The sequence below is a fragment of the Myotis yumanensis genome, unplaced genomic scaffold (genome assembly GCF_028538775.1).
Source record: "Myotis yumanensis isolate MYYU_CA2020_CCGP unplaced genomic scaffold, mMyoYum1.0.hap1 SCAF_1, whole genome shotgun sequence".
Classification (NCBI taxonomy): Eukaryota; Metazoa; Chordata; class Mammalia; order Chiroptera; family Vespertilionidae; genus Myotis; species Myotis yumanensis.
In genome coordinates this window covers 82,899,249-82,915,245 of record NW_027223752.1, presented here as the reverse complement: position 1 = coordinate 82,915,245, position 15,997 = coordinate 82,899,249, and the positions used below count along the sequence as shown (strand labels likewise).

Sequence of the window (15,997 nt, the reverse complement as noted above, 5' to 3'; positions counted from 1 at the left end):
GGTGGTGCATCTGTATGCGCCCCGCGGCCTGGCGGCGCCGCCCCCGCCCCCGCCGCGCGGGCCGGGCTGGCCGGGGAGGGTCGGAGGCTGGGCTCTCCTCTCCCGCGCGGCGCGGAGCTGCCTCGCTCCTCCGCAGGCGGAGCCTCCTTCCCCCGCCCCCTCCGTCTCGCTCCCTTGTTCTCGCCGGGGCCGCTCAGACCTGCAGCGGAGCCGCGGCGCCCGCTCGGATCGGCTCGGGCTGCGCCCCCGGGACCCGGCAACGGGGGCGGGCGGGGGTGCTCCCCGCCGGACGGGGCCCTTCAACACTGCCAGGTAAGGGCCTGTCCTGGAGCCCGGGGTCGGGGATCCGCGGAGGGGCAGCAGGGGGCCCGCAGTCTGCGGGTGTCTTCAGAGCAGTGCGCTCCGCGGCTGAGAGCCTGCTGCCGGCTCCCTTCTCCCGCGCTCTACCTCTCCCTTCTCCCCTCGCACCTCCCGCCCTCTTTCCCCCTTTTCCTCTCCCTCGATGTCTCTTCTCTCTGCCAGTTTGCCATCTCTGCCCCTTCCCTGTCTCCCCAACCCTTCTCTCTCCCTCTTGACCTGTCTTTCCCCATCTCCACTTCCTCTTTGCCTTTTTCTTCCTCTACCTTCGTCTCTCCTTCCTGTCTCTCTCCTCTCTTTTCCCGCTCTCCTTTCCTTCCCCTATTCCTTCCCGCTCCTCTCCCCTTCCCACTATCCTGTTTTCCACTCTATTCCTGCCTTCCCTCCTCGTCCCGCCTCCCTCTCTGGTCCCCGGCTTCCCTCCTGGCTTTCCTCTTCCCTCGGGAGGGGAAGGATTATCAGGTGTGTGTCTGCTCCCGGGGAGGATGGAGGCAGCCACCGCTACCTGCGGGTCCCCCCCACCCCTAGGACAGAGGGAGGAGATGGCCGTGGGAGGGGTCCTCACTCTAGCTCCCACCCGAAGCCCCTCCTAGCCACCCCCTCTCCCAGAAGGAAGTTCAGGCGGCCTGGTCAGACCCCTGCAGCTGAGGCTGACCTGCCTGCCCCTCACACACGCCAAGCCCCTCTGCCCCTTCCCTTCCATTCCCCAGACCAGTACCTATGACTCTTGTCTGCCTTTCAGACACCAGGCAGCCTCCTTTGATCTCTCCTTCAGTCTCACTGCCATTCTGTCTCTGTCTCTGCTGGACAGTCCAGTCTTGGTCTCACCCCCCATCACGCTGTGTCTCTTCCTCCTCCCTAGTCTACTGGCTCTGCCCCCAACTCTACCCCCTCTTCCCTCAGCCCTGGCCCCCCACTCTGCCTCATGAGCCCAGGTCCCTTTCAAGGACTTCAGCTGGCAGTGTGGGCCGGGGGCAGGTTCCTCCGGGGGGAGGGACTTGCAAGGGCTCTCAAGCCTGTTTCAGGCTGCACTCCTTGTGATTTCAACCTGACCCTACACAACTCCACGCATCCCAACCCCCGGGTTGTAAGCCTTTCCCGGGTGGCACCCATCTCCTCCAGCCCCCTGCTGCATGTGCAACATGGGCTTTCATGCCCTCCCAGCACCCCCTCGCCTGTTTTCTTCCCCAGCTTCTCTATTCAGAATTGACTGGCTGGAGATTTATCAGCTTGGAGGGCTGGAGGTGAATACAGGCAGAGCCGGGTGGAGGGGAGGACCAGACTGTCTGCTCTCTGTCTTCGTCTGGGTTCTGGGCAGGGGGAGTCTGGTTCCGTAGAGCGTCTACCTCTGGCTTAGGGAGGGTTAAGTGTTTCCTTGACCCTGAACGGCTACCTGTCCTGCAGGTGTGGATCCATGGGATAGCCCCAGCATGTGCCCCTCTGCCCCAGTCAGCTCATGCCTCAGCACCTGGGCACAGTGAACAGAGCCCTGGCTAGAGCCCAAACATGTGGGGCCTGGTGAGGCTCCTGCTGGCCTGGCTGGGTGGTTGGGGCTGCATGGGGCGCCTGGCAGCCCCCGCCCGGGCCTGGGAAGGGGCCCGGAGGGGCCCAGGACCAGCACTGCTGCGGACCCGAAGGAGCTGGGTGTGGAACCAGTTCTTTGTCATCGAGGAATATGCCGGTCCAGAGCCCGTCCTCATTGGCAAGGTAAGGATCAAGCTCTCCTGTGGCTACCTTGACTCTCAAGCCCTGCCCTGTCACTTCATCATTTCTGCAATGACCTTGGTCCCTCAGGACTCCTAACACTCCACTCAGTCCTAGACTTAGACTCGTTAACCTGCTGTTCCTGTGTGTGGAACCTGCTGCCATTTTCCTCCGACCCTCACAGCTGCACTCGGATGTGGATCGGGGTGAGGGCCGCACCAAGTACCTGCTGACCGGGGAGGGGGCAGGCACCGTGTTTGTGATTGACGAGGCCACAGGCAATATCCATGTCACCAAGAGCCTGGACCGGGAGGAGAAGGCACAGTATGTGCTGCTGGCCCAAGCCGTGGACCGAGCCTCCAACCGTCCCCTGGAGCCCCCGTCAGAGTTCATCATCAAGGTGCAAGACATCAACGACAATCCCCCCATCTTCCCCCTCGGGCCCTACCACGCCACAGTTCCCGAGATGTCCAACGTCGGTGAGTACCCCAGGTGTAAACACGCAGATCCCACCTCCTCTTCTCTCCTTCCCCTTGCTTTCTGCCCCAAAACCGAATCCTTCGATTCAGGCCTGCTCATGTCTGGGTTCCCCTCATCTGCTATTCTCCCCCTCCTGGCCCTGCCCCTGCTGAGTGGGGTGCCGGGATCCCCCACAGGGACATCAGTCATCCAGGTGACTGCTCACGACGCCGATGACCCCAGCTACGGGAACAGCGCCAAGCTGGTGTACACTGTGCTGGATGGACTGCCTTTCTTCTCCGTGGACCCCCAGACTGGTGAGGACAGGGGTCGGGAGTGGTGGGGCAGCCATGGGAGAGGCACCCCTTGACCCAGTGTCTCTCCGTAGGAGTCGTGCGTACCGCCATCCCCAACATGGACCGAGAGACACAGGAGGAGTTCTTGGTGGTGATTCAGGCCAAGGACATGGGCGGCCACATGGGGGGGCTGTCGGGCAGTACTACGGTGACGGTCACCCTCAGCGATGTCAACGACAATCCCCCCAAGTTCCCTCAGAGTAAGGGGCCAGTGCTGCCACCTGAGCCATCCTTTGACCACCCACCCCACTCCTCCCCCAGCCAGGCTCCGGAAGAAGGAAGTGCTGGGGGAGGGAGGAGGGTTGGGGACCTCTCTGAGAATGTCTCCCCTCCATCCACCCCCAAGGCCTGTACCAGTTCTCAGTGGTGGAGACAGCTGGGCCAGGCACCCTGGTGGGCCGGCTTCGGGCCCAGGACCCAGACCTGGGGGACAACGCCCTCATGGCATACAGCATCCTAGATGGGGAGGGGTCCGAGGCCTTCAGCATCAGCACAGACGCCCAAGGTCGAGATGGGCTCCTCACTGTCCGAAAGGTTAGCCTCTTGTCTGCTAACACTTGCGAGACTCACTCATACCCACCTCCTGCCCCCGGGACACACTTCTTGCTGGGCTAGAACAGACTCAGGAAGCTGTTAGAGCTCAGAAATCATAGCCATCCCCTCATCTTGAGCCTGGGGCTCAAGACTTCATATATCAGAGTCTGTGATAGAGCTGGGGGTAAACCTAGAGTTACTCACGAAGTCATCTGCCCCCACCCTTGACCACCAAGGCCACTGGCCCTCTCTGAGGTGGGCTGAGCACTGGGTGCTTCTGGGGAAAGGACTCCTCACCCTCCGGGAGCCTGGGCCTGCCCTGGTTTCTACATGTCTCAGTCACTCCACCTCCCCTGCCGTAGTCCCTAGACTTTGAGACCCGTCACTCCTACTCCTTCCGTGTGGAGGCCACCAACACGCTCATTGACCCAGCCTACCTGCGGCGAGGGCCCTTCAAGGATGTGGCCTCAGTGCGGATAGCGGTGCAGGACGCCCCAGAGCCGCCCGCCTTCACCCAGGCAGCCTACCACCTGGTGGTGCCCGAGAACAAGGCTCCTGGGACCCTGGTGGGCCAGGTCTCAGCCACTGACCTGGACTCCCCTGCCAGCCTGATCAGGTGAGTGGAGGGTGTCAGGGCAGGGCCAGGCCTGGGGGAAGGTGCCCAGGGGCGGTCTAGTCCCTTGGAGGATGTGTCTCGCCTCCTGGCAGAGGTCTCCCTCCCTGGGGGCCTGGGGCCAGGGGAGGGCCGGAGGACCTGGCTCAACACTCCCGACTCTCCACCCATCCCTCTGGGTGGATGAGAGAGGTGCCTCCCAGTGGCAGTGCAAGCAGATGTGATGTCACCGGCCGAGTGTGCTTGATCCTGGTTGCTCTCACTGGAGTCTCCCTCAACTTGTCACACTGACATTTAATTCTCACAACTGCCCTATGAAGGAGCGTCTCCGTCACCAGTCTTGCGAGGATAGGCCCTGTGAGGGTTAGTAACTTGCCCAAGGTCACCTGGTCAGTGAGTGGCAGAGCTGGGCATCAAACCTGAGCTGTGCCCGGAGAAGAACCCCTCTTCCCACCTCCCAGCACTGAGGGAGGAGCTGGTCTCATTCCCATTTTGCAGTTGAGGAGACAGAGGTTAAACCATTTGCCCAAGGTCCCACAGTGGGTCTGGGGCAGAGCAGAGCTAGAACACAGATCAGGTCCCCAGAACAGAGCCCAGAGTCTGAAAGACAGGCAGTGTCTCCCCACTTCTACCTCTTTCTGTCTCTCTCCCCGACCCCTACGAAACCCAGTCCCCCTGAGTTTCATGACAGGTATTTAATGTTGATGACTTCCCAGGGACATTGTCTTTTAAGGGGAACCACTGTGAGTTACGGTTGTGGGTGCATGGGGCAGGAGGCCAGTAAGGGGGACAGAAGGAGGCGGGGAGAGCAGCAAGCTGTGGCCCTGCCCCCAGATCAGCCCCAGTTCTACTCTGTCTTCACCAGATACTCCATCCTCCCCCACTCGGATGTGGAGCGCTGCTTCTCCATCGAGCCTGAGGACGGCACCATCCGCACAGCTGTGCCCCTGGACCGCGAGGCTCGAGTCTGGCACAACCTCACAGTGCTGGCCACAGAGCTTGGTGAGGAGTCCTGGGCCCCCGGGAGGCCTGGAGAAGGCAGCAGCCTCCTGGCAGAGGGACTGTCCCTGAGCGTGGGCGCAGGGGGAGGAAGGGTACTGCATCGGCCCCTCCCCCGTGTCCTCGGTCCCCAGTCTGGATCACCACCATCAGGCAGGCCTGCTCTCCTAGGCTGGTGGGTCTGCTAGAGCATTCTGACCTTAAATTCACTCCCATACCTGACTTTTCTCATCTCCAAAGTAAGTGTAACCTCAAATAGCTCCCAAACCCTAAAAATCCCAGCCTGCACCCTGGTAGACCCACCCTGTGTACTCTCTGCTTCAGGATGAAGCCAAGAGCCGGGGAAGGGCTGGGACCTGCTCTGGGGGCTGGTTGGGGGGCCCTAGTGGTCACTCCCAGGGAAGCCCTGCGGGGAATCCTCAAGGTAGGGGAGAAGGCTGGCCCCTCTCCTGCCCCTGTCAGTCACCAGTCACCAGCAGCGTGGTTCAGCGGCCTCTCTCTGGGCAGCTCTGGCCCATGGAAGCAGGGAGCCCCCTCCCCTCTGTCAGTCTCTCCTTATCACCCCTGCTCAGGCCCAGGGTGCACTACATTTGCTGTGTCCCATCCATGGGAGTTGTCACTGTGGTGTGTAGATGTTTGCATGTCAGTCAAGAGCTAATGTATGTGTCTGCGTGTTGTCCACTTACGTGTGAGTATAATTCCATGTGTATGAAAAGGACATATGCTCACATATATATTTATGAGTACATGTCTATATATATGTATATGTAGTTGAGTGTGTAGAATTACATTTACGTTATTTATGCATATGTGTAATTGAATGTATATAATGATAGGTACACGTAGCTGGTTCTGTCTGTTGTTTTATATATGTGAGTGTTTATGGACAGATAATAATAACTTATTACTTATTGTATATCAGGCACTTGTCTTAGTACCAAATGTAGATTTATTCATTTAATCATCACCACAAATTTGTGAGGGAGGTATGATTATTTCCCCATTTTACAATGAGAAAACTCAAGCAAAGGCAAGTTAAAGATATTTCCAAGGTCACACAGAGATGAAGTGATGGAACAGGCAGACCCAGTCAGGCTACAGAGTCTGAGCTATGTCCTCTCACCACACCGCTGTCATACGTGTTAAATCGTACTTGTATAGGTATGTCCGTGCAGCTGTGTGTCACGTGGCAGTGCATGCCTGTCTGTCCCTGAGTGTTCCTGAGTGTATATATAGTGTGTGTTATGGCTGCCTGTGTACACATAACCAGCTGTGTGTGTGTGTGTGTGTGTGTGTTTCCCCTCACTGTCTTTTCACCCTTCTGCCAAGTCCTGCTCCCCACTGGAACCCCAGTATCAACCAGCAGATCCTGGGCCCTTAGTGCAGTGAAGGAATGGATCCCAGCCCCATCCTGTCTCTGGTGTATCCCCAACCTTTAGCCAGGCAGCCCACTCAGCCTCCTTTGCCAGGCTGCGACCTTCAGCTCTCTCCGTGTGGGGGGTGAGGGCGATATTAAAGGGATCAGCCTAGGAGAGGTGAGCACTAGGGTGAGCAGGGATGCACCTATTTCCATTCTCTCTTGGGGCCACTGGCAGGGAGGAGCGAGGCAGGGTAGTGGTGGGAGCCACCTGATGAAGGGACGGGAGAAGAGGGGCCTGCATCTGCCTGTGGTGCCCAGGCTCTGTACCCTGTGCAGCATGCAGCGCCTCCCTCCCCAAGGTCAATTCTAAGTGATACTCATTGCTGCACCACAGCCTTCCTCTGATGGGGCGTGGTGTGTGTGTGTGTGTGTGTGTGTGTGTGTCCTCCCACCGATGCCGGGCATGAAAATGCATTATCTGGGGGTTGGGGGATACTGTACCCACTGTGTACACTGAACATCCACTTCATGTATGTTGCATTTATTTTCAATGCTGAGTGTCCTAATATATGGTATGCCTGTGCTTGTGTATTTCATGGCTATTGTCTAAATGCAATCTATATGCACCTTCTGTCTACCCTTCATTTATGGTGTATGTGCCCTACATGTGGGTTATTGTTTATGTAAATCATGGGTGCTACCTTCCTGTCAATGTATATTGTGTATTGCACATGTCTTGGGCACTACATGAATGTTGTATGCACTTGGTCTTGTTCCATTCATTGCAAAATGTTTGCTACTTGCAAATTGCATGCATGTGTGTTGCATGTGCATGCTATGTGCTGCATGTGACATCCATGCCCATGCACCATGTATGTTGTGTCTGCGTGTGTGGGGTGTATGTGTTCGTGTTCTGGCTTCAGACAGCTCCGCACAGGCCTCCCGTGTGCAAGTGGCCATCCAGACCTTGGATGAGAATGACAATGCTCCCCAGCTGGCTGAGCCCTACGACACCTTCGTGTGTGATTCTGCAGCCCCTGGCCAGGTGAGCTGCTGAGACAGAGGGGTTGGGACCGCAAGACCTCCCTGGCTGCCCACTCCATACAGGCCTGTTTTCTTCCTCCCAGCTGATTCAGGTCATCCGGGCTTTGGACAGAGACGAAGCTGGCAACAGTAGCCGTGTCTCCCTTCAAGGTCCTCTGGGTCCTGATGCCAACTTCACTGTCCGGGACAACCGAGGTGGGTGGCCTGTCCGTGCTTGCCTCCCTGCTCCTCTCTATCTCCAGCCTCCCTGACCCCTGACCCCCTGTCTGGTCTCTCTTCCTAACAGAAAGGAGCTGTGGATTTGCTCTGTTTGCTGACTGTAAACCTTCCCCATGGGAAGCTGTCTCCATGGGCCAGCCTGACCCTACTGGGAAGGTATCCCAGGAGATGTCGTAACACCTCCTCTCTCCCACAGATGGCTCTGCCAGCCTGCTGCTGCCCTCTCGTCCTGCTCCGCCCCGCCAGGCCCCCTACCTCGTTCCCATAGAACTGTGGGACTGGGGGACCCCAGCACTGAGCAGCACTGCCACAGTGACCGTCAGCATGTGCCGCTGCCGGCCCGACGGCTCCGTGGCATCCTGCCGGCCCGAGGCTCAGCTCTCACCCGCTGGGCTCAGCACCGGGGCCCTGCTCGCCATCGTCACCTGTGTGGGCACCCTGCTTGGTGAGTCGGGCCACAGTGGGACACAGATGTGGGGTCCAGGTCCTTGGGGATGTGGAGAGGCATCAGGACCCTGGACTTAGGGAAATCCACCCTCGGGCTTACAGGGACCCTCGTGCCTGGGTTGTCACACTGCCTGATGCATCCAAGAGAAAAGCTCTGGCCTCACATGCCTGACCTGCTGGTCTGCAGTGGCAGTGACAAGCCATAAAAACTGTTTATTGAGCCCCAACTCTGGGCCACAGGTGGCCCTGGGCACATCACTTAATGGTATTTCATTTCATCCTTTTGACAACCCTGCGAGGTAAATGCTTTCCCTGTTTTCCATACGAGCAATCGATCTAAGGGTCAAAGAGGTTTGGACAAGTTAGCCAACTTCCCCTGCTCACACAACAGGTAAGGGCTGAAGTCTGGACTCACACAAAGTTCATTCACTAGACGTCAGACCTAGGGCTTGCCACCCCCAGGCCACACTGTCACCCACCCCCTGCCGCCCGCGCAGGCTCAGCGCCCCGTCCTCTCCCCCAGCCCTGGTGGTGCTCTTCGCGGCCCTGCGGCGCCAAAAGCAGGAAGCACTGATGGTGCTGGAGGAGGAGGACGTCAGGGAAAACATCATCACCTACGACGATGAGGGCGGCGGGGAAGAGGACACGGAGGCCTTCGACATCAGTGCCCTGCAGAACCCCGACGGGGCGCTGCCGGCCCCCGGGCCTCCCGCGCGCCGGGACGTGCTCCCCCGGGCTCGGGCGCCGCGCCAGCCCCGGCCCCCGGGCCCCGGCCCCGCCGACGTGGCCCAGCTCCTGGCGCTGCGGCTCCGCGAGGCCGACGAGGACCCCAGCGTGCCGCCCTACGACTCGGTGCAGGTGTACGGCTACGAGGGCCGCGGATCGTCCTGCGGCTCCCTCAGCTCCCTCGGCTCCGAGGCCGGCGGCGCGCCTGGCCCCGCGGAGCCGCTGGATGACTGGGGGCCGCTCTTCCGCACCCTGGCCGAGCTGTACGGGGCCAAGGAGCCCCCGGCGCCCTGAGTCGGGCTGCCCTGCCGGCCATGGTAGGGGAGCCCGCACCGGCCCTCTGAGTGAACCCCGGTGTCTGAGCAGGCGGCAGCAGCCCAGGGGCCCCAAGCCTTTTCCCCCTCCCTGTGTCCCTGGTCCCTGGTCCCCCAGGCACCCCGTTCCTCCCTCCCCCCTCCTGAGTCTTCTGTGTCTCTCTCCAGGGACCTCTTGTCCCTGGAGCTCCGTCTGGGTCTGGGTTGTGTGGCTCCGACTGAATCTCTGTTCTGTCACTGTGATTCCACCTTCTCCGTGGCTCTGTTTTTGTCTCTGGATTCTGAACCTCACATGCTCTCTGTCTCCCTTGCCCCCACACACATGCTTGTGTCTGTCTCCTGCCCACATCTGCCCCATTTCTCTCTGGGTCCCTGTGACTGGATTTCTGTTTTTTTGCCGTTGTCCATCCCAAACGCAAGAGAAACTTCCAGCCACTGCTGCCCATCTTCCTGCAGGGGATGTTCGGCCCCAGGTCAGTGCCCCGAGATTGTGTGGGGCGCAGGTGGCCCGAAGCCCTCCCCCACTCACTACCTCTAACTAGGCTTTCCTGTCTTTACAGACCTTCCCGCATGGTTCCATCCATCACTCATGGCCCATCCTGGCTCTCCTGGCCTCCAGCAGAGAAAGGGAGCCAGCCCACCCCAGGGGAGAGCTCCAGCACCACCCCACACATACACACACACTTGGCTGCCTCCCTGGAGCTCTGCCAGGCTGTTGGCATCCCAGCTCTGGGCATTGTCTGTGTGCTTCCCAGGCCCCAGCGGGAGGGGAGGGGAAGGAAAGGGGGAGGCAGCTGGGGAAGGGGAAAGAGGGAGGATGGGGAGGAGCCTCCATCTCTAATTTCATAATAAACAAACACTTTATTTTGTAAAGCTGGAGCCCTGTTCTGTTTCTGCACTCAGGCTTCTGTATGGAGCTTCACTGTGCCAAAGGGCGGGAGGAGAGGCCTACGCTTATTCCCTCTGGCTCATTCTTTCTCCTTTGCGGGGCAGTCCAGCGGTCACCAACCTTTTGGACCTCACGGACCACCAGTGGTCCGCGGACCACCGGCTGGCGACCGCTGCTCTAGACAGAGGAGGGTTTGCGTTGCTTCCATTCAGGAAGTAAGGAAATAATGACTTGTGCCCCACTCCTACCACCAACTCTTTGGGTTCCCTGTTGTTCTCAAACTGTCCTAGGAAATTAAGATGTGGGGACTGGCCAGAGGGGAGGATGGAAAGAAGTAGAGGGTGAGGGCTACAGAGAAGAGAGGAGGAGAGATGAAAGAAGAGCCTTAGCTGGTTTGGCTCAGTGGCTAGTGTTGGCCTGTGGATCAAAGGGTCCAGGGTTCGATTCTAGCCAAGGGCACGTACTTGGGTTGCAGACTCCTCCCGGGGCCCTGGTTGGGGCTCCTGTAGGAGGCAGCCAGTCAATGTGTTTTTCTCACATCAATATTTCTCTCTGTCTTTCACTCTCTCTAAAAAAAAAAAAAATCAATGGAAAAATATCCTTGGGTGAGGATTAAAAAAAAAAAAAAGGCTAAGAAGAAAAGAAGAGGGACTTCAGACAAAGAAAAAATGTTTGTGTGGGTGGGGGGGGGGGAGACAAGCCCATCTCTCTTGGGGCCTGTGGTGCCCATTGGGCAAAGGGTGGGCCAGTGTGAGATGGCACAGTCACACTGAATCCGGGCCTCCTGCCCCAACCTTTAACTCTCCCCAGTCCACTGTCTTATTCTCTTTTCTATATATACTAGAGACCCGATGCACAAAATTTGTACAAGAGTAGGTCTTCCTTCCCCTGGCTGCCTCGCAGCCCCACAGCCCCACCCCCCACCCACTGGTTGTTCTGGAAGGTTGTCCGTCCAGTCTAATTAGCATATTAGCTCTTTATTATATAGGACTAGAGGTCTGATACATGAAATTTGTGCAAGAGGAGGCCTTCCTTCCCCCAGCTGCTGGCACCGGCTTCCCTCTGGCACCTGGTACCTGGGCTTCCCTTGCAGCCCCGACTTCTTCCAAAAAGTCATCTGGAAGGACGTCTGGTCTAATTAGCATATTATGCTTTTATTATTATAGATATGTTTTAATTTATTTCAGAAAGGCAGGGAGAGGGGGAAAGAGATAGAAACACCAATGATGAGAGAGAATCATCGATTGGCTGCCTCCTGCATGCCCCCCACTGGGGATCAAGCCTGCAACCCGGGCATGTGCCCTGACCAGGAATCAAACCGTGACCTCCTGGTTCATAGACCAACACTCAATCACTGAGCCAGCTGGCTGAGCCATTGTCTTATGCTTCATGGAGCACAAAGGAGGAGGGTGAGGACCAGAGAGGCAGAATCAAAGCCAACTGGGGTGGGGGGTGGGAGCTGAGTGGGAGCAGCCAGCATCTCTCAATGTCCACTCCTTGAGCAGAGAAGGGGTCAGTGTGAACACCCAGGCCTCCCTCCTAACTCCAGGCGGGGCTCTTGTAGACTCGAGTAGGTGGGTCAGGACAGGTCCTTGTGTCCCTCGCCTCCAAGTGTGGGGTGCTGGCAATCAGGAAAGCTGCTTCAAGGGTTACTGCCTTCTCTCGCACCTCCCACACCTGGTTGGTTAGGGCATCCAGGTGGTGGGACAACAAGGACCCTTGCCCCAGGGCGGGAGTTGTCATTTCCTCTGCTGAAGGCTGGAACTGGACCCCTGACTGTGAAAGGCCTGTGTAAGAGCAGGCCGTCTGCCCCCTAAAGGCCTCAGGTGATGGTGAGGAAGCAGCCCACCAAGCAGGGTGTCAGAGGAACAAGGTTTTCCAGCTCAGGGCAGGACAGGTAACATCCCTACCCCTTTGGTCTCTCTCTGATAGCTGCATCAGGCTTCAGGAATAAGTGGAGAAAAGGAGAACTGACCATGGGCCACTCCTGGGTAGTAAGGGGTGTGTTGATGTGAATGCATACATTTGCCTGCTCTTCCAACCCTCCCCACACCCTCCTCTGGTCTGGTCCTCCCCAACTCATTAAACTTAAGGGGGGACAGGGCATGGGAAACAGGCTGGTCAGCAAGACCCTTGGGCTTATCTCTGGTTTCAAATACCTTATCTTCTGGAAGGACAGAACCTGTCAAAGGAGTGAAGAAGGGCAGGACCATGAAAGGGGAGAGGCAATGGGTAAAGGAGACACAGGAAGGAGGACACCCCTCCTGTGCTGCCCTCTTTGTCTGGGTTCCATCCTCCCTCCCAGTCTATGGGAAGTGGAGGGGCACAGAACATCCCAGGAGACAGCTACGTGCAGTTCCCAGAGAGCCTTTTGCTGGGCTCAGGTGGCAATCCAGGCTCCAGACCACCACTCCCTCCCTCTACTTCTCACTCCCAGGCCTCAGGATAGTGGGAGGAGGGTTCAGAAGGGTGGAATGAGCCCTGACCCCACCTCCTCTTTACTCTGGAGCAGTGGGTCGCCAACCCGTGGTCCTCGGACCACTGGAGGTCCGTGAGGTCCAAAAGGTTGGTGACCACTGCTCTGGAGCATTTTCCCAAAAGAAGTGACAAGGCCTGGCTTTCTCCCCAATAAGGTCCTGCTCTCCTTATCCAAGTGTTGCTCCTGCTTTTCCAGTCTGTCTCCTGTCTCTGCACTCAGGAACCACACATGCATCACCCGTCACACTCACTTGCACACACCTATCCTGGATCACTCATACCAGGACACAGGACCCACACACATCTCTGCACATGGAGAGGCACTCTCTTATGCCTGATTCCATTAAACACTTGAATCCTAGGCAAAGCTGCCCTTCCTCCTATGCTCCCCCAGGACTAGGCTAGCCAGGGTCCCTGACCTCCAGTTATTCTTTCCAGAGCCCCACCTTCCCTCCCCTGAGGCTGAGGAGCAGGCGAGGGGTGAAGAAGGGCTGCTGAACAGGCCACTGGCCAGATTCTGGACCCTGGCTCGAAGGCTAGTCCTCCTGTACTGGGCACCTGTTTTTAAAAATCCTTACTCCAATATATTTTTTCCATTGATTTTCAGAGAGAGTGGAAGGCAGGGAGGAGGAGAAGAGAGAGAGAAACATTGAAGTGAGAGAGACACACTGATTGGTTGCCTCCTGCACACCCGGACCAGGGCCAGGGATCAAGGTACAGGCCCTTGATTGGGAATCAAATCCATGACCCTTTGGTCCATGGGCTGCCACTCTAACTACTGAGAAAACCCAGCTAGGGCCTGGACACCTTTCTCTTTTCTTTTAAATATATTTTTATTGATTTCAGAGAGGAAGGGAGAGGGAGAGAGAGAGAGAGAAACATCACTGATGAGAAAGAATAATTTATTGGCTGCTTCCTATACGCCGCCCCCGCCCCCCGCCCCCCGCAACTGGGGATCCAGCCTGCAACCTGGGCATGTGCCCTGACTGGGAATCGAACCATGACCTCCTGGTTTATAGATTGATGCTCAACCACTGAGCCACACAGGCCAGGCCTGGGCACCTTTCTACAGTCGCTTTTCCCTATCACAATTTCATCCCCTTTGTCCCCACTGCTTTCCTTCTTAGGGCTCCCTGACCTTTCCTCCCCCATTCCCCCGTCCCCCGTCGTCCGCCCCCCCCCCCCCCCCAAGGCCTGAGCCTGGAGGCCTCCTCTGTCTGGCCAGCTCCTGCCTGGATGACCCCTTAGCCTGAGGTGCAGGGTTGGAACTCAAGGATGGCCTAGGGGCTGGGAGGCGTGTCAGGAGGGGGAAGTGGCTGTTCTCTGTGGAATGGAGGCTGCAGGAGTGGGATAGAGAAAGACGGTTCAGCAGCCTTCCTTCAGGTCCCATCTCTTGGCTGACCGTGCTTTCTCTGGGAACGGGAGGGACTGGGGGGTGTCCCTCCGGGAGCTGTCAGCCTGCAGCTCCAAGTCAGGGCTTACAAGGGAGCTGGAGGGGGCCAGGAGGGGCAGGAGAAGCCGAGCTAACCTGATAGTTCCCACGGGCACAGCCATCTCCCTCTTTCCTGCGTGCCCCAGAGGCCGCTACAGGAAGGGGAGGCTGGAAAGAAGGCAGAGGGAAGAAGGAGGAGGAGAAGTCTGGCAGCAGCAACAGCAGACCCGAAAGAGCAGCGCACAGGTGAGCTGTGGCGCCGGTTCCAGGCCCTGGCAGGCAGGGCACATGAGGCGCAGGGGGAGCAGCCTCCCTGGGCCACCCCTCCCTCCACGCCCTCAGGATCCTCTGGCTTCAGTCACCCCTGGCCACTGGCATGGGCTTGGCCCGCTCCTCTCCCCACCTCCCTCCCCAGATGCCTGCAGGGCTCTGTCCTGGTGGCAGGGAGGAAAGTGAGGCAGAGGCCCTGGGCGGAGAGGTTGTGCTAAAGCAGCATTGCGCTGGAGCCGAAGGTCTGCCGCGGACTGTGCGACCTCGGGCATGTTTCCTCTTCTGTAAAATGAGGATAATTTTTGCCTCAGAGAGTTACCCCAGAACTGTACTCACTCAGTTAGAATGAAATGGGGGCGGCGGGAGGGACGGCTAGGAGAGCAGGTGAGAAGCCCATCGCCACCCACCAGGCCCCCCCCCCCCCCCCCCCCCCCCGCAATGCTCTGCGTCTCCAGCCTGGGCCCTTTGGGCTACTCCCCACCTCACCCCCCGCCTGGCTTCCCCACCTTAGCAAGCTGAGAAAACGACAGACTCTGAAGCTGAGATAAGGACTAAAATGGAGGAGGAGGAAAGACGGGGGTAGGGTGGAGAAAGCAGAGAGAGGATGGCAGGGAATGAGGGTCTGGCACCTCGCACAGCCAGCGTCTGGCACCAGCAGGCACGCAGCGAGGATTTCTGAAAGGACTTGGCGCTGGAAGGAGGCTGGACCAATCTATTGGGCGCCAATAGGGACACGCCGGACAGAACCATCGGTAGCTCTGGGTTGCAGAGAGAGAGGGTGACTTGGAACAAATGAAACGGGCCACCCCTAAGGGCTGGAGCCAGAGGCTGTGAGGCCGCTCACACCCATCCTTCACCCGCTCCCTGCACTGGGTCCCCCCAAGTCCTGCCACTTCTTACAGAGTCTCAGTCTCTGCAGGGAGCCCCGAGTCTCCTGGTCGGCGTCCCACAGAAAGTTCCCCACCGTCACCAGCTCCGTGGGGGGTGGCAGGTTCGGGATGGGCCTGGCTGGCCTCCTTCTCCTCTTGCTTCTCCGGCTCCGGGAGCTTCTGCAGTTCCGAGTACAGCACGCAGGCATCGTTGCGTGACACATACTCCCACCCACTCTCCCGCACATGGAAAAGGTCCACAGAACCCCCAGAATAGGCGTCACGGTGGGTGGCGTGGGCCACGGCGCGGCGAGCCAGGGCGTAGGCTTCCTGAGTGGTCATGTCGTAGCGGTAGCCGCGGTCCAGCACGCCGTAGGCATAGGGAGACCCCGAGCCCACCGAGAAGATGTCCCCCTGCAGGCGGGTGCCATCGCTGTAGACATAGAAGAGGGCCGGGCCGGAGCGGTCCCAGCCACAGAGAGCAGTGGCCACACACAGATCCAGCCCCCGGTAGCGGGACATCATGGTGGACAAGAGCTTGGCGGCGCTGGCCACACTGGGCAGCCGGCCCTCCCTCAGCGCCCGCAGCCGCAGCTCCCGCTGCAGCACCCTGTACCACGTGGCGCAGTCAGCGGAGGTGCCGGAGGTGGTGCCCAGGAGGTGCTGGTGGACGGGGATGACCTTGCGGGAGGCTGGACACGCCACGTAGTTGCTGCAGGAGGAGCGGGTGTCGGCCGCAGCGATGACTCCATGACGGAAGCGGAAGGCCAGCGTGGTGGTGCCGTGGGCCAGCTGGGGGCCATGGGTCTTCAAGAAGGTTTGAGGGTCACAGCCCCGGGGCACAGCCCAGCCACCGGCCGGAGACAGGTGAGGAGACAGTCCCTGCGTGTCGGGGGCCTGCCACTTGCACACATCCTGCAGAGCCAT

General features: G+C 58.8%; 2 protein-coding genes across 2 annotated transcripts; one reads left to right on the top strand and one right to left on the bottom strand.

Moving 5' to 3' along the window:
- The first annotated feature begins 249 nt into the window (after positions 1–249).
- CDH24 (cadherin 24) lies at positions 250–9,912 on the top strand. The gene is made up of 13 exons (XM_070426475.1): positions 250–312; positions 1,762–2,064; positions 2,246–2,540; positions 2,718–2,837; positions 2,909–3,076; positions 3,223–3,410; positions 3,773–4,026; positions 4,889–5,025; positions 7,306–7,427; positions 7,510–7,621; positions 7,842–8,090; positions 8,616–9,605; positions 9,693–9,912. The coding sequence occupies exons 2-12, from the start codon at positions 1,864–1,866 to the stop codon at positions 9,110–9,112; spliced, it is 2,343 nt and encodes a 780-aa protein (XP_070282576.1). The 5' UTR covers positions 250–312; positions 1,762–1,863; the 3' UTR covers positions 9,113–9,605; positions 9,693–9,912.
- A 5,185-nt stretch (positions 9,913–15,097) lies between these two features.
- On the bottom strand, positions 15,098–15,997 carry PSMB11 (proteasome subunit beta 11). The gene has a single exon (XM_070406539.1). It carries the CDS (start codon positions 15,995–15,997, stop codon positions 15,098–15,100), a length of 900 nt encoding a protein of 299 aa, XP_070262640.1.

What these genes read in the sequence shown, in the direction of transcription:
- CDH24 (XM_070426475.1), top strand. Translation starts at nt 1,864, where the DNA reads ATGTGGGGCCTGGTGAGGCTCCTGCTGGCCTGGCTGGGTGGTTGGGGC. An exon ending in TCCCGAGATGTCCAACGTCG is followed by an intron (nt 2,541 to 2,717) that starts GTGAGTACCCCA and finishes GATCCCCCACAG; the next exon opens with GGACATCAGTCATCCAGGTG. An exon ending in GGCTCCTCACTGTCCGAAAG is followed by an intron (nt 3,411 to 3,772) that starts GTTAGCCTCTTG and finishes CCCCTGCCGTAG; the next exon opens with TCCCTAGACTTTGAGACCCG.
- PSMB11 (XM_070406539.1), bottom strand. Translation starts at nt 15,997, where the DNA reads ATGGCTCTGCAGGATGTGTGCAAGTGGCAGGCCCCCGACACGCAGGGA.